General features: G+C 44.7%; 6 protein-coding genes and 1 non-coding gene across 7 annotated transcripts; 3 read left to right on the forward strand and 4 right to left on the reverse strand.

Annotated features, from left to right (window-relative positions):
- Positions 1–4: 4 nt before the first annotated feature.
- On the forward strand, positions 5–14705 carry L203_103180 (uncharacterized protein; the record flags this gene model as incomplete). Its single annotated transcript, XM_066212586.1, has 17 exons — positions 5–113; positions 177–320; positions 383–876; positions 930–3332; positions 3386–4363; positions 4416–4639; positions 4695–4874; positions 4928–6886; positions 6934–7389; positions 7439–9317; positions 9369–10075; positions 10126–12406; positions 12454–12556; positions 12606–13661; positions 13714–13865; positions 13924–14395; positions 14449–14705. 17 exons carry the CDS (start codon positions 5–7, stop codon positions 14703–14705), a joined length of 13854 nt encoding a protein of 4617 aa, XP_066068683.1.
- A 1024-nt stretch (positions 14706–15729) lies between these two features.
- Positions 15730–16833, reverse strand: L203_103181 (uncharacterized protein; the record flags this gene model as incomplete). Its single annotated transcript, XM_066212587.1, has 2 exons — positions 15730–16737; positions 16783–16833. The coding sequence occupies 2 exons, from the start codon at positions 16831–16833 to the stop codon at positions 15730–15732; spliced, it is 1059 nt and encodes a 352-aa protein (XP_066068684.1).
- A 307-nt stretch (positions 16834–17140) lies between these two features.
- L203_103182 (uncharacterized protein) lies at positions 17141–18085 on the forward strand (the record flags this gene model as incomplete). The annotated part of the gene is made up of 6 exons (XM_066212588.1): positions 17141–17215; positions 17265–17346; positions 17396–17469; positions 17516–17655; positions 17704–17944; positions 17993–18085. 6 exons carry the CDS (start codon positions 17141–17143, stop codon positions 18083–18085), a joined length of 705 nt encoding a protein of 234 aa, XP_066068685.1.
- A 495-nt stretch (positions 18086–18580) lies between these two features.
- On the forward strand, positions 18581–20957 carry L203_103183 (uncharacterized protein; the record flags this gene model as incomplete). Its single annotated transcript, XM_066212589.1, has 8 exons — positions 18581–18605; positions 18651–18689; positions 18763–18803; positions 18852–18975; positions 19026–19089; positions 19134–19161; positions 19208–19270; positions 19314–20957. The coding sequence occupies 8 exons, from the start codon at positions 18581–18583 to the stop codon at positions 20955–20957; spliced, it is 2028 nt and encodes a 675-aa protein (XP_066068686.1).
- A 308-nt stretch (positions 20958–21265) lies between these two features.
- L203_103184 lies at positions 21266–21352 on the reverse strand. The gene has a single exon. It is a non-coding gene; the product is annotated as a tRNA-Arg (tRNA).
- A 187-nt stretch (positions 21353–21539) lies between these two features.
- Positions 21540–23565, reverse strand: L203_103185 (uncharacterized protein; the record flags this gene model as incomplete). Its single annotated transcript, XM_066212590.1, has 2 exons — positions 21540–22296; positions 22346–23565. The coding sequence occupies 2 exons, from the start codon at positions 23563–23565 to the stop codon at positions 21540–21542; spliced, it is 1977 nt and encodes a 658-aa protein (XP_066068687.1).
- Positions 23566–24255: 690 nt separating this feature from the next.
- On the reverse strand, positions 24256–25088 carry L203_103186 (uncharacterized protein; the record flags this gene model as incomplete). Its single annotated transcript, XM_066212591.1, has 5 exons — positions 24256–24358; positions 24444–24523; positions 24629–24693; positions 24784–24981; positions 25079–25088. 5 exons carry the CDS (start codon positions 25086–25088, stop codon positions 24256–24258), a joined length of 456 nt encoding a protein of 151 aa, XP_066068688.1.
- Between the last annotated feature and the right edge of the window lie 73 nt (positions 25089–25161).

Here is a 25161-nt window from a genome sequence, read left to right on the forward strand (position 1 = left end):
AGTCATGGCCTCATCCATACAAGAGGATGGGGCTCTGCCTCTCTTGAATGATGGAGATTTAATGTTTGATATCAAAGTGTTCAAAAGATACCTTGGCGGTCTTTTGCCGCTTGGTAAGTGGACTAGATGATCCAAATCTGTAACTTCAGAGTGTTTCTGATATACGAAAAACATAGTAATGTCTGCAAGCCAGCAGGAACTTGAAGACAGCCTTTTTGAAGATACCAATTTTGAGGAGAAAACGGTAAGGTTCGCTACTGACCCAGGCTGTCAGGTTGTGTATATTACCCGCGAGCGTTATCTAAATTTAGAAGAAGATGGTATGTGTTGCGAAAAATCGTATTTTCATGCACAAACATCTCATACTGACGACTTTCATCAGAGACACCTATCGCACGGATCGCTTATCGTCTTCATCTTCCACCCACTCCTCCCCATTCCCCGAATACTCTTGGTACTCTTGCGTTGATTAAGATATCTTCTGTTTTGGACTCAATCAATCCATTAGGTACTCAGCTGCACTTTGTTCAACTCTCCACCTCTCTTGGACCTGTCCCACTCGAAGAGGATGGAACAGTTTCGGGCACCAGCACAGTTATCGCAACCCCTACAACCCAAGCAACTCCTTATGATGGGCTGCACTCCCTCGTTCATTGGGGCGTAGCTCCTTGGTTCGATTCATATGTATCCTCAAAGCAATCTCTCACACAAGGCGAACCCCTCAGCAAGAAGGGCGGCGAGGCGCAAATGGGTATTCCTGTGACAAAGAAAAAGTTTGCCGAACTGGAATTATCTTTGCTACATCTGAAGCAAAATATGGAAATTCCAGAAGTGCATCTTTCAGTTCACCCAGCTATCCGCAAAGCTGTTGCTCAGGTATGCATCTGACTTTTTTGGTAATTTGCCATCATTAATCCCCAAAAATGTAGTGCCATATTACCGGTCAACGCGTATCTACTGATGCTGTGGAACCTCAAATCCTTCTTTCTGAGCCATCTTTTCTCAACAAGCTCCAAGCGGATGTCAACTCTTGGATCAAGGAAATTCAAGCTGTTACCAAACTTTCCCGAGACGTTGCGTCTGGCACTGCTTCTCAAGAAATTAACTTTTGGCTTTCAATGGAGCATGCTTTAGAGGGTATCGAACAGCAATTACAAGGAGAGGAAGTCGCTCTTGCACTGGATGTACTTAAGCATGCGAAGCGGTTTCATGCGACAGTTAGTTTCATCGCCGATACAGGACTGAAGGAGGCTACGGATATTGTCCACAAGCACAACATCTTGATGAAGGATTTCCCTCTAGACGAGCTCTTGGCTGCGACAGACCTTGAAAAGATACAAGAAGCCGTGTACCTTATTTTTGCGCATGTTAATAAGAAACTCAAGCTTTCTCCCTATCCAATTCGCCGGACTCTGCCTCTAATGGAAGCTATATCTTCGGATTTCAACGAGCAACTTTTGAAAGTACTAAGCTCACAAAGACTAATGTACATGGACTACACCAAATTTGAAGAAGTCATGACGGTGGCTGCCGAGGTATTTGCCACTTGGGATGAGAGCATGAAGGATTTCACCAATGTTGCTCGCGAAGTCTCCAGAAAACGAGCCGAGAAATTTATTTCTATCAAGATCAACCCAGTTCACGCTAAACTGCAAGAACGTATCAGTTATCTTAGAGCTTTTCGACGATCTCATGAACAATTGCGCGTTATGACGTCTTCTACCCGAAGTTTCAGCGGTTTGGGGTATGATGTGCCGTTTGACATTGATATGGGGGAAGAAGTTAGGCTGAGTTATGAAAATGTTAAGAATGTGGATGTTTTGGATGTATCTCCTGAGGGATCAGAAATATGGTATACGGCAGAAACATCCTACAACGATCGCGTTGCAAGAATTGAGAATCAAATTATTTCCCGGCTTCGAGACAAGCTCGCGACGGCCAAAAACGCTCAAGAGATGTTCCGTGTCTTCTCCAAGTTCAATACACTTTTTGTCAGATCAAAGATCAGAGGCGCTATTCAAGAATATCAGACTCGCCTCATCGAATCTGTCAAAGAAGATATTCGTCGACTACGTCAGAAATTCACAACCAATTATCGCAATTCTCAAGCTTATCACATGTCACAGATGCGTGACTTCCCTTCTGTATCTTCAGCTATCATTTGGGCTCGTCAAATTGAGCGTCAGCTTCTGACCTATATGAAACGTGTGGAGGATGTACTTGGTAAAGGCTGGGAATCTTATGCAGAGGGGCATAAGCTTCAAGTTGAGAGCACGTCCTTCCGAAATAAACTTGACACTAAGCCTCTCTACGACGCCTGGATAAGTGATATCACAAAGCGAGGAAACCTTAATATAACAGGCCGTCTCTTTGACGTTATTCGTGTTCGAGCCACGACAGCCAACACCCAAGGCCAGCTTCAACTAGTGGTTCAGTTTGATCCTCAGATAATAGCTCTATTTAAAGAGGTTCGCTCCCTCATCTGGCTCGGTTTCCCCGTGCCTTTGACAATTAGCCATAAAGCAAAAGATGCTAAAAGAGTGTATCCTCACGCTGTAAGCTTAATGGAAAGCGTTAGAACGTATACACAGACTTTGGATCTCATCGAAAAGAATCCAGAAGTAGCAATCCTGTTGGCAAGCTATCGATCGCACGCTTTACAGATGATAGAGCGGGGTATCAAGATGCAATGGGACCATCTTGTAAACGCGTATGATGGTCATCGCTTCCTTCCTGGCTCTGTCTCTGATGGACGAGAGTCTCGCCACTTTTTATTCGTTCGTGAATTTGCCAGTGTCATCTCTCTTTTACAAGACAAAGCCAATGCTCTTATTGAGATCAATACCGAAATCAATAGGACTGTGGACGAGCTTTCCACTTGTGATTACACCTCGGATGCATTCTCCACCCTGCTTAATCAAATCCAAAAAACAATTGATCATCTCAATTTGGAGAATTACAGTAACCTTGACGCGTGGGTTGCTACTCTAAACGAAAAAATCGATGAAGTTCTCAAACAGCGCTTGACCAGCGCAATCGATGTCTGGTGTGATGAATTTAGGAAGGACGAAGAGGGTCTTGGTGGTAAGGCTGCTGTCACAATTGGACACAGGACTGAAGTCAAGATTGAGTCATTGGTTCACGAAATCAGGATAAAAAATCAAGTCATCTACCTGGATCCCCCCATAGAATTCGCGAGACAAGAGTGGTTGGGGCAGTTCCAAGATACATTAGGTATCATTTGTAATCTCAACAGAATCAGGAGCTCAAGATATGAGATCAGTTTGCAAGTCGATGAAGCGAGCTTGGAAGAAACTACATATATTGGTTTAGTAAGAGACAATCCCTGAATTCAGAATTGTACTGAATTTTTTCTCTTTGGTAGCTGACCAGAGTCATCAACAGTACTCTCGAAGTACCTCTTACTCTTATCGAGCATAAAGTGCAGACGGTAAGCTCATACGTTGATAAATGGCTTCAATTTCAAACTCTTTGGGATCTCGAGGCGGAATTTGTTTATAATCGCCTTGGCGATTCACTGTCAGATTGGAGTAAACTACTTTATGATATCCGTCAAACCCGTTCTACATTTGATACTACCGAAACCAGGAAGGACTTTGGAGTTTGCGTCATTGACTATGCCAATGCACAGAGCAAGGTGAACGCCAAGTATGATGCATGGCAACGAGAACTGTTGAGTAGGTACGGAGCCAAGCTTGGAGTTAACATGAAGGACACCTATTCCGACATTCTCAAGGCACGTACAGACCTGGAAAGTCTTGCAATTGAGGGAAGCTCAACTGCTCGTGCTGTTTCTTTCATCACTTTCGTTCAAGACCTGAAGCGCAAGGTACAGAGGTGGGAGCCAGAGATTAAAGAATTCGAAAAAGGCCAAAAGGCCCTCGAGAGGCAGAGATATTCTTTCTCTACTGACTGGCTATATATTGACCAAATTCAAGGAGAATGGTCGGCTTTTTCAGAAATTCTCAAAAGAAAAGATGACTCAATCAAGGAACAAGTCGCTGGTTTGCAGTTGAAAATCGTGGCAGAGGATAAGATCATTGACCAAAAAATCAAAAACTTTATCGCGGAATGGGAAGATAACAAACCATTGCAAGGCAATATCAAGGCAGAAACGGCAATCAATACTCTAAATGTGTTTGAAGGCCGACTCACCCGCTTGTTGGAAGAGTATGATCTTGTTTGTAGAGCCAAAGAGGCTTTGGATCTGGAACATAGCATAGACGATCGATTACGTCCAGTCAGCGAGGAGCTGAGAGACCTTAAGGCCGTATGGACCGCGTTGTCTGGCATTTGGGAGAGACTGGCTCAGTTACGTGAGATACCATGGACGGCTGTTCAGGTGAATGAGTTTTAAATCTTTTCTTGATAGAGACTAACGTAATCAATCACAGCCACGAAAGCTTCGTCAAGAACTAGATGGTATCTTGTCATCTACTCGTGACATGCCTAGCCGTATGCGTCAATACGCTGCGTTTGAATATGTCCAAGACACCATCAAATCGCTTCTGAAATCCAACGTACTTGTTGGTGAACTGAAATCGGAGACTCTAAGAGAAAGACACTGGTCTAAGCTTCTTAAGTCGCTTCGGTTGCCTAACTCACACCAGACTTCCATGTAATTGTCTTATGCTCATAATTTTGAAGTGGGTTGCTAATTGAATCGACTTTAGCACGAACCTTGGTCAGGTTTATGACCTCGATCTTTTAAAGAACGATTCTCTCATAAAAGAAATTGTCGTACAAGCTCAGGGTGAGATGGCACTTGAGGAGTTTATTAAGCAAGTCAAGGAAACGTGGACGTCGTACTCACTCGAAATGGTTAACTACCAAAACACATGCAGGTTGATTCGGTGGGTGTTGGTTGGTACTCAGAGTGGTCCGTGTGCCTGACAAGACATATCAGTGGATGGGATGATCTTTTCGCCAAGTGTAGTGAACATATCAACTCTCTTCAAGCCATGCGTATGTCTCCTTATTATCGAATATTCGAGGAAGATGCGGCATCTTGGGAGGATAAACTGAATCGGATCCACGTACTCTTTGATGTCTGGATTGATGTTCAACGGCAATGGGTTTACCTTGAAGGGATTTTCTCTGGTAGCGCCGATATAAAACACTTGTTGCCTGTAGAGAGTGCCCGTTTCCAAAACATCAATTCCGAGTTCTTGACAGTAATGAAGAAAGTCAACAAATCTCCTTTTGTGCTCGACGTACTCAATATTCCAGGCATTCAAAAGAATTTTGAGCGACTTGTCGACCTTTTGACTAAAATTCAGAAGGCTTTAGGGGAATACCTTGAAAAAGAACGGTCATCTTTCCCTAGATTTTACTTTGTCGGAGACGAAGACTTGCTAGAAATCATCGGGAACAGCAAGGACACTCACCGTATCATGAAACATCTCAAAAAGATGTTTGCTGGTATTTCAACGTTACAAATGAACGAGGAAGAAACGGAATTGCTTACTTTTTCGTCACGCGAAGGAGAAGAAGTTCATTTCCGTTCTCCTATCGTTCTCAAAGATTTTCCTCGGATCAATGATTGGCTTACCAAGGTTGAAACAGAGATGCGCTTATCATTAGCTCACCTTCTCTCTCATGCAGTGACCGAGCTGAAGAAGTTCTTCAAGGTTGACTCGCACTTATCTCTCGACGACCTCCTTCTTTGGATTGATTCTTATCCGGCTCAGCTAATTGTGTTAGCAGTTCAAGTTATATGGACTGATCTTGTGGAGATATCCATCGAGTCAGCTGGTTTGACTGGCGTCCTATCTCTTGTTTCTCAGATGCTGGATTCACTTGCCGACACTGTTTTGCAGGATATTGCAGTTTTGCAGAGGAAAAAATGCGAGCATCTCATCACTGAATTAGTGCATCAACGCGATGTCATCCGATCGCTCATAACGTCAGGTACGCGCAGTACAACAAGCTTTGATTGGCTTTACCATATGCGTTTCTATCTCGATGATAGCATTAGTGATCCATTGCTGAAGCTTGAGATTCGTATGGCAGATGCTGTTTTCCCATACGGCTACGAATATCTGGGCATTCCTGATCGACTTGTTCAAACTCCTCTGACGGACCGCTGTTATTTAACCCTAACACAAGCTCTGGATAATCAACTTGGTGGATCGCCTTTCGGACCCGCTGGCACTGGCAAAACAGAGTCTGTCAAGTCTCTTGGTGTTCAGCTTGGTCGCTTTGTTCTGGTGTTCTGTTGTGATGAGACATTTGATTTCCAAGCTATGGGCCGTATCTTTATGGGACTTTGTCAGGTTGGAGCGTGGGGATGTTTCGATGAGTTTAATCGACTTGAAGAAAGAATTCTCTCAGCTGTGTCCCAACAAGTGCAAAGTATTCAACAAGGTCTCGCACAAGCGGTATATAATCCTAATGCCGAAGTGGAACTGGTTGGCAAAAAGCTCAAGATCAACACAAGGACTGGTATCTTTATCACAATGAATCCAGGATATGCTGGTCGTTCCAACCTTCCCGACAATTTGAAGAAGCTTTTTCGAAGCATGGCTATGACTCGTCCTGACCAAGAATTGATTGCTCAAGTCCTCTTGTTTTCCAAAGGTTTTCGAACCGCTGAGACCTTAGCTTCCAAGATTGTACCGTTCTTCAACCTATGCGCTGAACAGCTGTCGTCTCAATCACATTACGATTTTGGTCTCCGTGCGCTCAAGGCCGTTTTGGCCAGTGCTGGTATTCTGAAGAGAGATAGGTATCTCCAGAAAACTGCGGACAGTCTAAACAAAGAAGGCGAAATGGACGAGCTGACTGAGCAGCAAATAATGATCCAAAGCGTTACCGAGACTATCGTACCAAAACTGGTGGCTGAGGATGTGCCATTACTGAGAGCGTAGGTTTTTAATTCCAAATTATTGGTATCAATTAACTTCTTTGTAGACTGTTAGAAGACGTCTTTCCTGGAGTTGAATATGTTCCAGTTGATCTTGATGCCCTCAAGAACGAAATCTCGATAGTCTGTAAGAAGCGCTATCTTGTAGCTGAAGATTCTTGGCTAGAGAAAGTTGTACAGCTTTATCAGATCCAAAACATATGCCATGGTTTGATGATGGTTGGGCCTTCGGGATCCGGTAAAACTCAAGCTTGGCAAGTACTTCTTGAAGCGCTGGGAAGATTGGATGGAATTGAGGGCATCCCCTATGTCATTGACCCTAAAGCAATTGACAAAGAAGCTCTTTATGGCACTCTAGATCCCACGACTAGGGAATGGAACGACGGTCTTTTCACGCATATTCTAAGGAAAATCGTTGATAATGTTCGGGGAGAAACTACCAAGAGACACTGGATCATTTTTGATGGTGATGTCGATCCCGAATGGGTTGAGAACCTTAACAGGTGAGTTGCGTTTACAAACACAACCAGGACCTAATTAAATATTTTGCAGTGTATTAGATGACAACAAGCTCTTAACCCTTCCTAATGGTGAACGACTCAATCTTCCTCCTAATGTTCGTGTAATGTTCGAGGTTGAGCATCTTCGCTATGCCACTCTTGCTACTGTCAGTCGATGTGGCATGGTTTGGTTCAGCGAGGACGTGGTTGACCACTCTATGGTGTTTACTCATTACCTCGAGACGCTTGCTTTCACACCTATTGGCACAGATGACGACGAAACTTTAGACTTTGATACAGGGATAGATCCAAACGCCTCTATCAATAACCTTCTCAATGTTCAACGTCAGGCAGTCGATATGCTTAAACCATATTTCGATAACAACGGTCTTGTGAATTCTGCTCTAGATTATGCCCAGAGATCAACACACATCATGACCTTCACGTCTGCTCGAGCGCTTAATACTTTATTCTCCCTTTTGAAAGCTACCATCCGCAATGTCCTCGAATACAATGCACGTCATCCCGATTTTCCACTTACTGCTGACAAAGTTGAGGCATATGTTTCTCGCAGGCTTCTACTCAACATTGTATGGGCCTTCGTTGGTGATGCCAAGCTGGATATACGTGCCGATATGGGGAAGCATCTGATCCAAAGTTCAGGTATTGAGACACCTTCTTTAAGGCCTGGATCATCCCTCATTGATTATGATGTTGATGTTGCTTCGGCTTCTTGGATTTCCTGGCAAAGCCAAGTGCCTACCATTGAAGTGGAGACGCATGCTATCACGTCAGCGGATGTTGTCATTCCTACTATTGATACCGTCCGTCACGAAGAGGTGCTGTATAGTTGGCTTGCCGAGCACAAACCTCTTATCCTTTGTGGTCCTCCTGGTTCCGGAAAAACCATGACCCTCTTTAGCGCTTTGCGTAAACTTCCAAACCTGGAAGTTATTGGCTTGAACTTCTCAAGCGCCACTACACCAGGGCTTATACTCAAGACATTTGAGCAATATTGCGAATATCGAAAAACTCCCAATGGCGTCGTCCTTGCGCCTTCTCAAATTGGTCGATGGCTTGTCGTCTTCTGTGACGAAATTAACTTACCTGCCATGGACAAATATGGGACTCAGCGTGTGATTTCCTTCCTGAGACAACTCATGGAATGTAATGGGTTTTGGAGAACCTCTGACCTCTCGTGGGTTAGGATGGAACGTATTCAATTTGTCGGAGCTTGTAACCCACCAACAGACCCGGGTCGGGTTCCTCTTAGCCATCGATTTATGCGGCATGCTCCTGTTGTTATGGTAGATTATCCCGGAGAGATATCACTCAAGCAAATCTATGGGACTTTTAACAGGGCGCTACTCAAAGTCATTCCAGCCCTTAGAGGGCACGCAGACGCGTTGACAAACGCTATGGTCTCATTTTATTCCGCTTCCCAGAAACGATTCACTGCTGATATTCAGGCTCATTACATTTACAGTCCTCGAGAGCTGACAAGATGGAGTCGAGGTGTGTATGAAGCTATCAGGCCATTAGAAACGCTTTCGATAGAGGGTTTGGTCCGAGTATGGGCTCATGAAGCTCTTCGGTTGTTTCAAGACCGTCTAGTCGCCGAAAATGAGAAACAATGGACTGACGCTCTGGTGAACTCAACAGCATTAGAGTATTTTCCAAACATCGACCTTGTTGAGGCCCTTGCTCGACCAATCCTATTTTCCAATTGGACATCTAAGAACTATATACCAGTTGAACGCGAACAACTCCGAGAGTATACAAAAGCAAGACTCAAGATATTCCACGAAGAGGAACTCGATGTACAGCTCGTTTTATTCAACGATGTGCTTGATCATGTTCTGAGAATTGATAGGGTGTTCAGACAGGTTCAAGGCCATTTGTTGCTTATTGGTGTTAGTGGTGGAGGCAAGGTATGCAGAAATTGAATTTGATCCTGTAATTTAATGCTAACCCATGTATAGACGACTCTCTCACGATTTGTGGCTTGGATGAATGGACTAAGCATCTATCAGATTAAAGTCTCGAACAAATACACAGGCGCAGATTTTGATGAAGACCTGAGAACCGTTCTGCGTAGAGCTGGATGTAAGGGAGAGAAAATTTGTTTCATCATGGATGAGTCAAATGTTTTGGATTCTGGTTTCCTCGAACGGATGAACACTCTGCTGGCTAATGCAGAAGTACCTGGCCTGTTTGAGGCCGATGAGTACGCCGCGCTGATGACAGCGTGCAAGGAAGGCTCTCAGCGTGAAGGATTAATGCTTGATTCTCACGAAGAATTGTATCGATGGTTTACTCAGCAAGTTGCTCGGAATCTCCATGTTGTTTTCACTATGAATCCTCCCGCAAATGGTCTTGCTTCTCGAGCTGCAACTTCTCCAGCTTTATTCAATAGGTGTGTACTCGATTGGTTTGGTGATTGGTCGGATCAAGCTCTCTATCAAGTCGGTCTCGAGTTTACGCAGACACTTGATATTGACGTTGCCAACTTTGTGCCTGGTACACCATTTCCAATAGCATTCAGAGATCTTGTCATGCCCCCTTCTCACAGACAAGCAGTGATTAATGCAATGGTGTACATACATCAGTCCATGCAAAACATTACTATAAAGTTGGCCAAAAGACAGGGCAAATATAATCATGTCACACCCCGGCATTTCCTTGATTTGTGAGTCGAGACACTTTTCATGAGAACAGTGTATTAACATGAAAATCTAGCATTAATCACTATGTCCGTCTTTTCAACGAGAAGAAAGAAGAGCTGGAAGAGCAACAACGCCATCTGAATGTTGGTCTCGACAAACTACGTGAGACAGTTACACAAGTGGAGGATTTACGATCTAGCCTGGCTACTAAGAGCTCACAGCTTGAGGCTAAAAACAGCGAAGCCAATCAGAAGCTAAAACAAATGGTAACCGACCAACAAGAAGCTGAAGCGAAGAAGGCTGCTTCCATTGATATTCAAGCTGCGTTAGAGCAACAGGATGAATTTATCCGTCAGCGTCAAACGATTGTGAAAGAAGATCTAGCTCAAGCGGAACCGGCTGTACTTGAAGCATTGGCCGCCGTAGGAAACATCAAGAAACAACATCTTTCTGAAGTTCGGTCAATGGCTAATCCACCTGAGGCCGTCAAGTTGGCCATGGAGTCTGCATGTACTGTGCTTGGTCATCAGATTGATAGTTGGAGAACAGTTCAGGGCATTATTCGTCGAGAGGACTTCATCTCAAGCATTCAGAACTTTGACACCAAGAAAATGTCTAAGACGGTGCGCGATCGTATGATGCGTGATTATATCAACAAACCCGCTTTTAACTTTGAAACTGTTAATAGAGCTAGTAGAGCATGCGGCCCCTTGGTACAGTGGGTGATAGCTCAAGTGCGTTTCTCAGAAATCTTAGACAAAGTTGCACCTTTGCGCCAAGAAGTTGCCTCTCTTGAGCAACAGGCCGAGGCTACCAAGCAGCAGGTTCAGATTGCAATGGACACAGTTACTGAGCTTGAGGCTAGCATTGCCCGTTATAAAGAGGAGTATGCCTTCCTTATCAGCGAAACTCAAGCCATCAAAAGTGAAATGGACCGAGTACAAGGTAAAGTGGACAGAAGTATGACTTTGCTACAAAGCCTGTCTTCGGAGCAAGAGCGTTGGGATGCTGGTAGTAAAACCTTTGAAACGGAGATGGGCACCATCATTGGCGATGTTATGGTATCGGCTGCCTTCTTGGCCTACAGTGGTTTCTTTGATCAACATTACCGCGAAATCATGAAGAGAGATTGGACAGAACATCTCTCTAACAGTAGCATCAACTTCAAACACGATCTTGCATTATCTGAATTCTTGTCAACTGCCGATGAGAGGCTTGCTTGGCAAGCTAATCAGCTTCCCGTTGATAATCTTTGTACTGAGAATGCGGTCATGCTCAAGAGGTACAACCGATATCCTCTCATAATTGATCCTACAGGTCAAGCGACTGCGTTCTTGCAGAATGAGTATCGTGACCGTAAAATTACTGTGACAAGTTTCCTCGATGAATCTTTTCTGAAAAAACTTGAGAGCGCTTTGCGATTTGGAAACCCTCTTCTTATTCAAGATGTTGAGAATCTTGACCCAATCTTGAACTCTGTGCTCAACAGAGAACTTCGTCGTACGGGAGGACGCGTTCTCATTCGCATTGGCAATCAGGACATTGACTTCTCGCCAGCATTCACTATGTTCTTGTCTACCAGAGATCCATCTGTAGAGTTCTCGCCAGATATCTGCAGTCGTGTCACTTTCGTCAACTTCACCATGACTAGAAGCAGTTTACAAACCCAAGCGCTAGACAAGGTCCTCAAGACGGAACGACCTGAAATTGATCAGAAACGTACCGACCTTATGAAACTACAGGGAGAATTTAGGTTGAGACTGAATCACCTCGAAAGGTCTCTTTTACAAGCGCTCAACGAGTCCACAGGAAGTATTCTCGATGATGACAAAGTCATTGAGACTCTTGAGGTTTTGAAGAAGGAAGCAGCAGAGATTATAGGCAAAGTTGAAGATACAGATATCGTTATGAAAGAAGTGGAAGCAGTGACTGGGGAGTATCTGCTGCTTGCTCAAGCGTGTAGTGGCATTTACTTTACGCTGGAGCAGCTCTCATCTATCAATCATTTCTACCAATTCTCCTTAGACTATTTCCTCGAGATCTTCGATTATGTTCTAATACAAAATCCTCATTTAGAGGGTATCAAAGATCTAAGTGTGCGCAAAACAATACTTTTACGAGACATTTTCCTTACCTCCTTTCAACGCACGTCTCGGTCTCTATTACATACAGATTATCCCGTGCTAGCGGTCTCGTTGGCTAAGTTGAAGTTGAAAGGAGAAGCAAGTGTAGAGCTTATAGAGGAACTTGACGCAGTACTTGAGGTACCTGCTGGTAATATGACGAAAGACCTTCAGTTGTCAGTACAACAGAAAAAGACCCTTGACGGAACACTGGGTCAGGACATGAACAGGGTGAGTTTCACAGTAGTGAGGGACACTCCGACTGAAATATCTTATAGGTTTTGGAAGACGATCTGGTGAAAAACAGCGCCAAATGGAAGTCCTTTATAACTGCAGTTCAACCAGAGAAGGAGATACCTTGGCCTTGGGAAGTGAAAGACGGTGAGCAACAGCGTTGTTCCTAAATTAAATGAGCTCACATGTAAAATAGAACTCTTCACTGCAGCAAGACGTATGCTCATAATCAAACTCTTCCGCCCTGATCGTCTTGTCCAATCTGTATCTTCTTTTGTGGATCTCGTCTTTGGCATGGATCTCGCCAGTCAGACGGAGTACAATCTTCAGGCTATCGTCAATGACCAAATTGACCCAATATACCCTATTGCTCTGGCTTCTGTTCCCGGGCACGACGCTAGTTTCCGCGTTGATAACCTATGTCGAGCAACCAGCACTGATTGTGTGTCTGTTGCAATGGGCTCTGCAGAAGGCTTTACACTTGCAGATCAGGCAATAGCCGAAGCTGCCAGAACAGGAACATGGGTTCTGCTCAAAAACGTTCATTTGGCTCCTGGTTGGCTAGCGCATTTAGAAAAGAGGCTACATAACCTGTCTCCCGGCCGTAACTTCCGCTTATTCTTGACTATGGAGATAAACCCTGTCATTCCTGTGAATATCCTTCGACAATCTCGAATAATTATGAACGAACCTCCTCCTGGTGTTCGAGCCAACTTACTTGATACTTTGCGTAGCATTCCCCGACAATTCGTTTCTTCCGGTCCAGCGGAAAAAAATCGGCTCTTTTTCCTTCTTGCATGGTTCCATTCAGTCGTACAAGAACGCTTACGATACCTCCCCCTTGGCTGGAGCAAGGGATATGAATTCAATGATTCTGATTTTGATGCTGCTCTGAATACCATCAACTCGTGGTTATCCGCATTCGCAAAAGGAAGAGCTAATGTGGATCCTGTACAGATTCCCTGGGTGGCTATCTGTACACTAATAAAGCAAGCAGTCTATGGAGGAAGGGTCGATTCTGATTTTGATCAGCGAGTTGTGGATGCTTTTGTGGACAAGATATTCACTTCTCGGGCATATGACCCTGATTTCAAACTTGTGGAACTGGAGGATGGGGGGGATGGACTGACTGTACCTGATGGCACGCAGATGAATCAATTCATCGATTGGGCTCAAAAGCTTCCAGAGAGAGAGCCACCTGCATGGTTAAGTTTGCCAATTACTGCCGAAGGCGTTGTGGCCGCCGCTGAGGGTGCGTGAAGTTTCCATAGTCTTTTTATCGCGATAAATCTAACCAGACATAGGCGACGCCATGATGATTAAGCTAAGAAAAATGAAGACCACAGAAGATGAAGAAGACGATAACAGCCCTATAGTCGGAATAGTCACTGGCCGACCGGCCTGGATGACTGCCTTGAAGGGTCATGCAGAGGAATGGCTTTCTACCCTGCCAAAAGTATGTATTTTGCCATCGATACTTCTCAATCAAACAACGACTGACAGCTTTCTCATAGACATTGTCTTCCCAACACGGCATTTCGTCTGCTCCTTCACCTCTTGTGCGATTTTTCGCCCGAGAAACCTCAATTGGCCTCAGACTTCTCGAACGCATTCGGCATGATCTCTCGGACCTCATTGAAGTCTGTATTGGCAACCTCAAACAAACAAATGAGCTTCGTTCACTTATGTCCGATCTTAACAAAGGCACTGTTCCTCCACATTGGCGTAAATTCAAGATGCCTCGCGGCATGGCTGTCAACCAATACATCGGTAATCTAGCTGCTAGACTAAGTCAGTTGGAATACCTGGCTAGCGTTGAAACAGAGTCAGAAAGAGGAGTGTGGCTTGGTGGATTGTTCCAGCCCGAAGCATACATAACTGCGACCAGACAAACTGTAGCCCATGACAGAGGATGGTCTTTAGAGCAACTGGTACTAGGATTGGATGTTGCCAAGACTGGTGATTCAAACTCCTTCACAATCCAAGGTGAGCAACTTTTATATTTTCTATTGAATTGACATTTTTAACGCCTATACCAGATCTTACTCTTCAGGGTGCATCATGGGAATCCGACCACCTCAGGCTGAACGATGGTCGATCAATCTCACTTCCATCATCACAGATCACCTGGAAGAGACACAGCCATGCTCAAATGACAAGTGGAGTAACAGTTGTTAATATTCCGGTGTATCTCAACAGCGACAGAAGCGATTTGTTGTTTAGTGTGGATCTGGAAACTGACGAAGAAGGAGACGTTGTCGCCCAAAGAGGTGTATGTTTAACTGCAGCGCCATAGGATTTGCAACTATTCTGGGAATTTCAATGGAGCAGTCGTACGCTTCTTATGTAAACATAAATGCTATGGCATATAAATAGCAAAACAAAAGCTTGAAAGTTGTCAATGGCTCTGATTGTATTGTAATGTTTTGAACAAGCGACATCTGTCCACTTGCATACTGGAAGAGTTGGGCTGGATCAATTACTGGTTTATTACATAAGCATACTAGAGAAAATTTTCCAAGCTATTGTTTGCGACACTATTATCTGATTTTGTACGTTTTTCTGCAATCTTTTTAATTGTATATATATTGGCTAATCAACCTCGACTTTTGGTATTATTCCGCAAGAGCATTGTAGTTTTTGGGCAACAAACAGTTCCCAAGGTGAGTCTCAACACACACTCTCTTGACTACTCCAAACAGTCTTCACCCATGTTCATTGCATGATGAAATAGAGCCTAAAGCTCTTTAAACCCAGCTCATCGATGAGGAGTAACGCCCATATAACAAATGAGAGAACAATCTTTTCTGAACCCCTATGAACTCTTTCTTCACTTTTTATAGTTATACTCGAATTATAATCTGGGATTCTTGGCTAACAAATATAAAGCATAGAACGGCAGCAAACAATGATCAAGAACGAGCCGTATACTTTGTTACTTTTGTCTTATTGCCTAGACAAATGCATGGACGCAATAGTAGCAAGTGTCAACCTTTTAAACATTCTCATTTCATATCAACTATCTCTTGACAACGTATGCACTTGATTCATGTCTGTATCCTGACACTCAACACATCCATTTCACAACCTAAAAACCAGTAAAGGGGTATATTTCAGGACTAAATAGCATTTTGACCTGATAAAGAAACTGTGAAAGGCAAGATTGTCAGAACGAAGGAAACAAATAATGCCATACTGTCCAGGGCGTGTATGATTGCAATTGAACCTGAGACATGAAGAAGACAAAGAATAAAAAAGGTCGAGGGATCTTTAAAAGATACAAAATAATAAAGGTAGATGAGGGAAAATAGTGAGTCTTTTTAGATGAAAAGGGCGACTACACCAGCGGCAAGGGTAGCGCCTATCAAGGCGGTCATACCAGCCACACCACTCTGTCCAACAAATACGCTCTCGCCGGCCGAAGAAGAGTTGGAAATCAAGGATCCAACTTGAGAATTGATTGCGTTGATATAAGAGGCACCACAGGTGTTGTTGATGGCAGACCAGAGCTCAGATTGACCACCGAGGATGGGAGACTGCTTCAAACCAAGAGCATAGGGCACCTGAGTTTCCCATTTGATATAAGAAACCATGACTTCCTTAGTACAGGGAGTACAAAGTGCTTTCGAATGCATGGAAGACTGGAGGAAGAGGAAGGGGAGGTTGGTCGTCTTGTAAGTGGTAGCATTCGGGGTGATGATGGCGGCCATCACAGACTGGGCTGGGTCACGACGGGCAAAAACAGAATCGAGAAAGCGCTTCTTTAAGCCAGATGCCGAAACAGAGACCTCAATGTAAAGGTTGGCAGCGGCAACTTGAATAGGAGAAAAGTAATCGCCGGCGGCAAAGCTAGAAAGGAGTGTAGTGCCATTGCCAGAAGTTGTAGAATTGCCAGTAGAGTTGGACGAGGCTGCTTCGGCAGAGACAATTTCGTGGACACAATACTCTTGAGAGGCAGAGTCAATAGAACAGACGGCACCCTTCAACGGATTGATGACATAGAGAATGTCGTAAAGCTCCCGTACGTCCGAATTATACTCGGTAGAAGATGTCAACTCGGGATAGCATTCTGAATAGAACCGAGCAAGCCATCCACGGATGGTAGAATCTGAGCACCCAGTGTTTGTCTTGCAAATCGAGGCAAGAGTCCAATTGATTGTGTCATTCGTCAGATTGGCCGCAGCGGTGGGCGAAAAAGAGGCAGTAGCATTGATAAGGGGAGTGACGCAGGATGAAAGGGTCGAGTCTGCGTTGAGGGTGGAAAGGAAGGAAGAGCAGGCGGACGTGATGTTAGAGGGCACAAGCACACCACCCTCTGTTGAATTCGACTGCTCTGTTCAGCGTACGCCTTTAGACGAATGGATAGCACTTACCTGTGCGACGGCCATGGCGGCAGCGGCGATGGCAACGAGCGGATATCTCATGGCGATAAAGTCTTGAAAATGAGCGTGATAGCAGTCGCAGACGCCTTGAGGATTTAAAATGCCTGAATAAAAAATGAATAATAAATACAAAATCAAAATAAATTGACAGTTGTAAATGTAAGAAAAGAGACTCCGCACGGACCCCTTGGCAGCGTGACACAAACACTGGAGGCCGCGACCACAATGGAATTTTTTGGTGCCACAAACACCCCTTTCAGCACGTGGTCATCACGTGACTTTTACATGACTGTATCTTCTAATCTAATCTCTGGTATCTTGCTTTTTCATCATTACAAAATATTTCAACATGCCAACAAAACGGATGCCCAGAGTCTATCTTATCCGTCATGGAGAGACGGAATGGTCGCTGAACGGGAGACACGTTAGTCACTGGGACTGCATGCGATAGTTGAGCTGAATACCTGGTACAGACTGGCGTCACAGACATCCCCCTCACTGTAAATGGGGAAAAGATGGTGAAGGAGATGGCCCCTCGAATGATTGGACCAGGAAGTGCGTATTTCCTATACTTTTGGTCTTACTGGCTTATTCTTGCTTATAGAGCTGATTAATCCAAACCATTTACGGCATATTTTTGTCTCTCCTCGTCAACGTGCTCAGCGTACGGCGGAGCTTGTATGTCAGTTTCGTTTGTCAGTTTGCTACTGATGAAGCTGTTTAGTTGTTTGGAGATGAAATGCCAGCCAAAGCAGCTTTCACGACAGACCCAGATGTTGCCGAGTGGGACTATGGCGCTTACGAAGGAGCCTTGTCGAAAGATATCAAGCAAGACAGACCCAACTGGAGTCTCTGGGACGATGGGTTTGTCTTGATTCTTTTTCTTTCGATACGCCTAGCTTATTCAAGCAGTTGCCCGCCTGGTGCCACACCAGGAGAATCTCCATCTCAAATGTCTGACCGTGTAGATCGCGTCATTTCCAGAGTCCGCGCTATTCATGCTGCCGCCGTTCAAGCTGCATCTTGTCAAGAAGAGATGGATTACTCTGATGTGATTATCTTTAGCCATGGGCATTTCTCGAGATGCTTCATCGCCAGGTGGTGTGCTTTTCCCATTCAGGCGGGATATCACTTTGCGGCCGAACCTGGAGGAGTGAGTAAAATCGAGTACTAAAAGTCAAGTGCTGATTAAAAGATGTAGTTAGCGGTTCTTGGCTACCAACACAAGTCCTTGGAGGAGGCGTCTATGCTTGGTCTGAATTGGTACACGGAAGATGCCCTTGAGAAGCGATGAGCGATTATGCTATTTAGTGGCAAATCGTATACAAAAGGATGACAGACATTTGTGTTTGTTTCAAGCTGTAGGCCGGATAGAGTGTGATAGATGCTGAGAGAGATTATCATGAACTATTCCAGATTGAAATATATCAACAGTCGATTAATCGTCACAACTTGATCAAATGCCAAGCGACAGAGTCAACAATACGAGGTTGATACTTGTATACGGTTGGGGTTACTTGAGCGCCTCTGCTGCAACGACATAGATGTTTTGGCGGCTTTCTCAACCTGGCTATGATACACTACCCACTACAATATTATATTAAAAGAGCGAAAAAATCTTGGTTATTCATCTATATCAGTTTTATCTGTTGTATAAACTCATTACAGGTTGAAATAATTATGATTCTTGAAGAAATTCAGCCGGCAGAAAGTGATGACGTCGTGATTTTTGGCAAGACCATTGTCTGTAATTCTTTTGCATTTTAGAATTTCAATTTATACATTCAACATGGGATTTAATAGCCCTATACCAGGTATGTTTTGTAGGCGCCATGACATGCCTTGCTCACTGAATCTAGTTCGCCTTCAAGAAGAGACAAAAAAGGCTGCCAATATCTGTATGTCGTCGTCAATGGGATCCTATTCATGGTCTTGCACGTGTCCTGACTTGTGCCCTTTTGCGGCGTATAGTGAGGAGTTTTGTGGATGTAAACAACAACGGTTTAGATAAAGTTTGTTTTCATGTCCAGGAGAGATACTTATTCTATTGCTATTCATAGGTTGTGCCAAGAACAGTCCTGGAGCGTGCCACTGGGTTTGCCATATTCACAGTCTTTAAAGCTGGATTGCTGTTCTCTGCCCGGGCGGGCTCGGGAGTTGTGGTGGCTCGTCTGCAAGATGGCAGTGAGTCAACGTAAGCGGTATGGCACGGAGAGCTAAATGGGATTACGTAGCTTGGTCACCACCCAGTGCCATTGGTCTGGGTGGATTGGGCTTTGGCGGGCAAGCAGGCGCAGAGTCAGTCGCATTTAGGGGTGAATGCTTGCTGACAATGGCTACAGAGTAACGGACTTTTTGATTGTTCTCAACGTATGTTTTATTCGTGGCGGCGGGTGATGTCTGATTAGGTCGATAGTCTAGAGCGGCTGTGGCGTCATTCATGTCGGCTGGATCTTTGACAATCGGTGGCAATCTTTCTGTAGGCAAAACCGTCCCTGATTTTTTCTCATGTTGTTTTGTAGGTTGCTGTCGGGCCGTTGGGTCGCAATGCGGAAGGATCCGGAGCTGTCAATACCAAGGGCCGTCTTGCTGCCATGTATTCTTATTCCAAGACAAAAGGCCTCTTTGGAGGCGTCTCTGTTGAAGGATCAGTCATTGTCGAACGTCAGGATGCCAACAGGTTAGCTTATGGTGGCAATCCAACATCAAAGCAAATTCTCTCTGGAGCGTTTGATCCTCCTAACTGGGCCAATGTCTTGACCGATCAACTGAAAAAGTGCACTAGCTTGCCGGGAGGGCAGCAATGGAGAGACAAGGATGAAAAAGGTGAAGGAGGTGGAATGGGCTATAATACGCCCGACAAAGGGAGAAATGGAGCTGGGTATGCTTTTGGGGAGGGAATTGGTGCAGGAGGTAGCATACCAGTAGGCGGAAGAAAGAGGGCTGGGAGTTTATTTAGTAACAAGGGAGACGATCCTCCAGATTCGCCTCGTCCTGGGAATTCTCGAAGATCTAGCATTCTTAATCCATTTTCAAGCGGCGCAAACAGTCCGAGGAAAGCGAGCACAGGCCCACAGCACACCAGTGAAGCCTATAATGCTGGCCTAACTTGGGACTCCAACGGACCAATGGGAATGGAAACGGGAAACGCATCCATTGGAAGATTAAGGAGCGATTCGAATGGCTTGAGAAGAGAAGGTGAAGTACCTGCACCCTTCTCGTACATGGGCCCAAACAAAGCATCGGGTAGAGAGGAGAATTTGTCGAAAGACTGGATTTCAACTTCAAACACACCTAAACCTTTTCATAATGTCAATGACAGGAGGGCAACAGAAAGTGATCTACTAGGTCAATGGGATACCGACGGTGTCCATTTGTCTGCCACGTTTAGCCGTCTTTCTTCAAAAGATACTACACACACTCGGAACGACCCTCTTTCAAAGAGACCTGTCTTTTCCGACAAACTAGAAGACACGAAGCCTTTGACTCCCACCAGCCCCGCATTTGTACCCGCCGAACTAGATTACAATCCTCGGGAAAGCATATCACAAATTGCCAAGATGGATATGATAACAGGCGAAGCTCAATTTGCTACACAAAAAACTGATAGGTCGAAATATAACCCACCAGACAATACTCGCCCATTCTCGTCCTATATATCATCGGCGCCCAAAAAGGAGTTTTCTCCTTTTGATGATGATGCTGTTGGAAGATTAAGATCCAGCTCAGTAGGCAGACCATTCCAAGATTATCAAAATCACTCATCTGGACGATTTGATACACAAACACCGTCCTCTTTCCAGAATACTACATCTCGTAAAAACATCTTGAATGCAAATGTCAAATCGTCACCGATCGCTGAGATACACACCAAACCGGGGCTTGATGACAATGATGGGTATGCTCGTGCAGTTGCCCTCTATGATTTTAAGCCCAGTGCTAATGACGACTTGGGTTTCAAATCCGGAGACGTAGTGATTGTGTTAGACAGTGTAGGAGATAGCAGTGAATGGTGGGAAGGTAGACTGGCGAGTCAAGGACCACAAGGAAAACGAGGTATATTTCCTTGTACATATGTGGAAGTGCTGGTGCTACCGAAAGACCTCAAAGGAAGAGTGACGAGAAGTGACTTACGGAGGCGGATTGCGAAGAATGAGTTTGACTAGCTTAAAGGGTTTCGTACAAGACCAAGATGTGTGTCTTTGTTGTTTAAATGCTGTTGATGTAGCTATCCAGGTTCCATGCAAGCTGTAGAAGCGATATAATAGACCGTACAGTACTACCAACTACGAACCATCGATCCAATATAATCTCATATCACCAAACTAAGAAACTCATCTTGTGAACCTCGGGACGATTTGCACAACAGACTGTTGATATAAAAAAAGACGTCAAGGATGGTAATCTATTTTTCAGATTGGATTGTATGATGCGAAGTATCCATCATGATTGCATGCGAGGCAGTGAAAAAAAGAACCAACGGCGGGGATCGAACCCGCAATCTCCCGCTTACATCTAGAGGTTTAGGAAGCGGACGCCGTAACCATTTGGCCACGCCGGCCAACTTTCATAATCTAAACATTTGATAAAATTATATGATTGGAATATAGGGCTACTTCCTTGATCCTGTAAAATGGATGAGAGTTTTTAAGAAAATACATATCATTTTTTCTTTCAATGAATCAATACTACTCAGTTTATACCTATGTTTTTTGATGATATACTTTGATCACAATTCTATAATTGCATTAGAAGAAGCCTCCGCGAAGAACCAAATTCTTTTCTTTAGCTTTCTCCTTCCACTTTCCATTACCATCCTTTTGTTCTCCTAAAGTTTTGCCATCTGACCTCCTTCTAGATTTCTCAGGCCGATCCGGCTTTGTTGGATACTCCAAAGGCCTTAAATCTGTTCTTTGAATTTTGAGTCCATAATCTAGGTCTGGACTGCGCGAGGTTGGGAAAGACGGTGGGTTCAATTCCTGTACAAGTTTCTTCATACCCAGCCACTCTAGCTCAGCGTCCACGCGTTCACAGAGATCTCTCATTGCTGGTGGCCAGCGTCCCGTGAGAAGCCTGTGGGCGATATGGTGATATGCTCCAGCTTCCCGAGTGAGGAACACTCGCATTTCTGTCAATATACCTGGTCTCCCTTCGAGGCGCTTCATCGGCGCCTGAGCAAGCGACAGCTGAGAACCTCTTCTCCTTATGTGAAGAGGCTCAGTCATGCTGGAGGAAGATAATGCAGTGTAGGCCAGAGCCGGCATAGTAGGTTCATTGCTAGATCCCAACGTACGCTGTTTGAGCAATTGTGTATATTGGTTCCTTGTCTGCGCGCGCTTATAACCAGACCTCTTGGACGATTTTGGGGGCGTGGGACTCTTTGAGGGGGCAGATACTGGAGGGAGTGGTGCGGCTCGGTGAGAGGGAGAGGGAAAAGTTGGAAGAGGTATAGTATGGGATGCAGGAGAGGGATCAGAGATGAACAAGGAGTGAAGATACTCGTCCCTGTTTTACGGTCAAACCTTTCACTAACAATATAGGATATCTGGCTTACCTGAGCAAGGCACTTAGGTCATAATCTTCCTCTAGTTCACTATCTTCAGAGCTTTCTCCGTCAGTCATATCCGGTAATTTTTTTTCCTCTCTCATCTCCTCTTTTGCCTCAGCATATGGGAATCCTCCTTCCTCTTCCTCTTGGGCCTTGATGCATTGTTCAATCCATTCAACCAACTTTCCTCCACTCTTCTTGAGCGTTGCAAGAGGAAGAGAGACGCATTCATTCTTGGGTTGATCTGAGAGTGAATAAGCAAATTCCAGGTTGACTATTGTCATATCTTCTTGTTCCCCCGATTGGAGTGGAGGAAGAGAATTGCGAGAGCAAGAGAGGAGAGTTGCATGGAAAGAGGTATCAGTTCCAGACGACCTTGGAAGAGGTCTCATTGTATCTCTATGAGAGACGAACGATGGTCTCTTGGATTGGGTAGAAAAAGATTTTGGGGGGAAAGAGGATGAACTTGACCTTGCACTACCCAAAGACCCCGAGGAATACGCAGGAGATCTCGTGTAGAATGTCGACGAAGAGGGCTGAGCATCCTCAAATACTGGAGGATAACTGGTAAAGTTTGGGTTGCTAGATGAACCCGACCTTGCATGGCTGAGTGAAGGGAAAGGAAGCCCCCTGCTTGATATACCGGGAGTCATGGGCATGGGGCCCACCTTGTCATGTTCTTCCCCATGTTCACTTGTACTATGGTTGGTATATTTTGCGCTCACAAGAGGAGCCGCGCTGGGGCTTTTCATCAATCCTTTACCAGCTAATTTTTCAACGCCAACGCTTCGTAGGTCCTCTCGGGCAGATGTGCTTCTTTGGATAGTGGGCGTGCTTTTAGGGACTGGAGCGGAATAATACAGCGCTTTATCGACAGATTGTGATGTTTGATGTCCGAGATAATACTTTGTTGGCTGGTGGTATTTGGCCAGAGATGGCAAGACGGGCAGAGATGAAAGCGAAGGCATAGGTGGAACTGGCGGAAGAATCGAGGCTTTCGCAGGAGGAGTCATCAGTCCAGCTGCTTGCTTCATACCTGCTACAGCATCCTGCGGGGTCTTGACTACTGTCACTCCACCGCCTAGTATATCGATATCTCTGGACGACTTGCGAAAATGGGTAGAAGTGGGTAAAGAGGGAAGAGGAGATGACGAAGAAAAGTTGAAAGCAGAGGTGAAAAAACGCTTGGGTGACTTGGGAGGACGAAGGTCTGGTAAGGTAGACATGCCAGAAGGTTACGATGCAATAAACAGGATGGTATGTGACAAAAGAAAATCCTGCAAGGTCAGTGGATGAACGCTGAAAGTGATGCTGGTTCTTTAAATGAACGATACATGCCGAACCATGGTGTATATGATTGAACCAAAGGCTGTGTTGTATACCAAAAGGTGGTAGCTTTGAAACTTGTCGACTTGAAGAATGCGATGGCGAAGGAAAATGTTGAACAAAAGGATGTCAGCTTGTTTTGTAAACAATGGAACACTCAAGGCACGCTTCACTGGACTCAGGGAGATACTATCCTTTGCTGTATGTCCGGACACCAAAAGGACAGCAAGCATGTTGAAAGGCGAGAATGAAGCTTTGAATTACATATAAAGTCTCGAGCATGAAGGATTCTTGGTGTATCCATTGATTGTATTCTGGCTTTGATGAGCTAGACAATGTAGAAAAGGCCGGTCGAGATGATCTCTTGGTGAGGTACTCTTTCCCATTATTGTCCTGTGTGTCTGTAATATGATAAGCAATTTCAAGGATATGATTGTCATTTTACAAGACACAATGAAAAGCAGAAAATGGACACGTTGAACTTCATCCCTTTCTTGTAGCTCGGTCGCGAATATAATCTCTAAGCTGCTGACATGATGTTGCTCTCTCTGTAATAAAAAAAAAGGTCCAACGACGGCCAAGCACATCTGTTAGAGACCGCGCTGCTGAGCGATTGAAGGAAGGTCAAGAGGAGGGAAATTGGTACCCTCAGGAGGCTGAGAAGCTTTACGGTTACTGGGAGAGGCCATTTCGCTACCATACACTTTATGTCAGCTGTAAATCATTCTGAGAAAAAGCCAAAAGGTCGTGGCAAGCTTTGCTCTTTTGCAAGACTCACCGTCTCAACTCGACAAGGATAGTCTCAAGAGTGAAGTTGCGGCTCCATCGGGGAAGAGTATTGATTCGGGACAAATCAACCTGACCCGTAGTTAGCAAAACCTGTACAGTTTTTTTTATTCATCATTCAAAGTTGTTTATCGGGTAATCTGTGGTATCAGATTGCAATAAAGAACGCGGACTGACCAGACCTTGTTGGTTGACGGATGGAAGGTTGATCTTCGACTCAAATTTGACAAGGGGAGGAGCATCTGCATATGCGGTCAGCTTCAATTCTCTGCTTACCTCGCCTTCTGTTTCATGGCGCTCAAAATCTTCAACCAGATTCTGCAAATACTTACCAGGATAATTGTCGCCACAGTAGATACTCAAGCTAAATATCCTATTCTCATAGGCAGAATGGGGTGGTCCCAAGATAGTACCGTTCCATTCGTACATTGCTATATCGTCGCTGTCCTTGAGGCCATATGAGCAGGATCCATCTCCAATACCCTTTTCGCCGTGCTCGAGTTCTGAGAGAAGTCGGAAAGAACGAGGGACTAAATAAGAGGACAGTGTATGTGTTGAGTGAGCAAATAAGCGTGAAGATAACGGTGATGAGAAATATTGGGTGAGGGCTGGAAGACCATCACTCACCTTTGGCCATTTCGTTATGCTAAGTACTCGTCTTGATGAAAAGAGAAAAGAAAAAAAAATCACTGAATGTCTAAAATGTAAAA

The sequence above is a fragment of the Cryptococcus depauperatus genome, chromosome 3, assembly GCF_001720195.1.
Source record: "Cryptococcus depauperatus CBS 7841 chromosome 3, complete sequence".
NCBI lineage: Eukaryota > Fungi > Basidiomycota > Tremellomycetes > Tremellales > Cryptococcaceae > Cryptococcus > Cryptococcus depauperatus.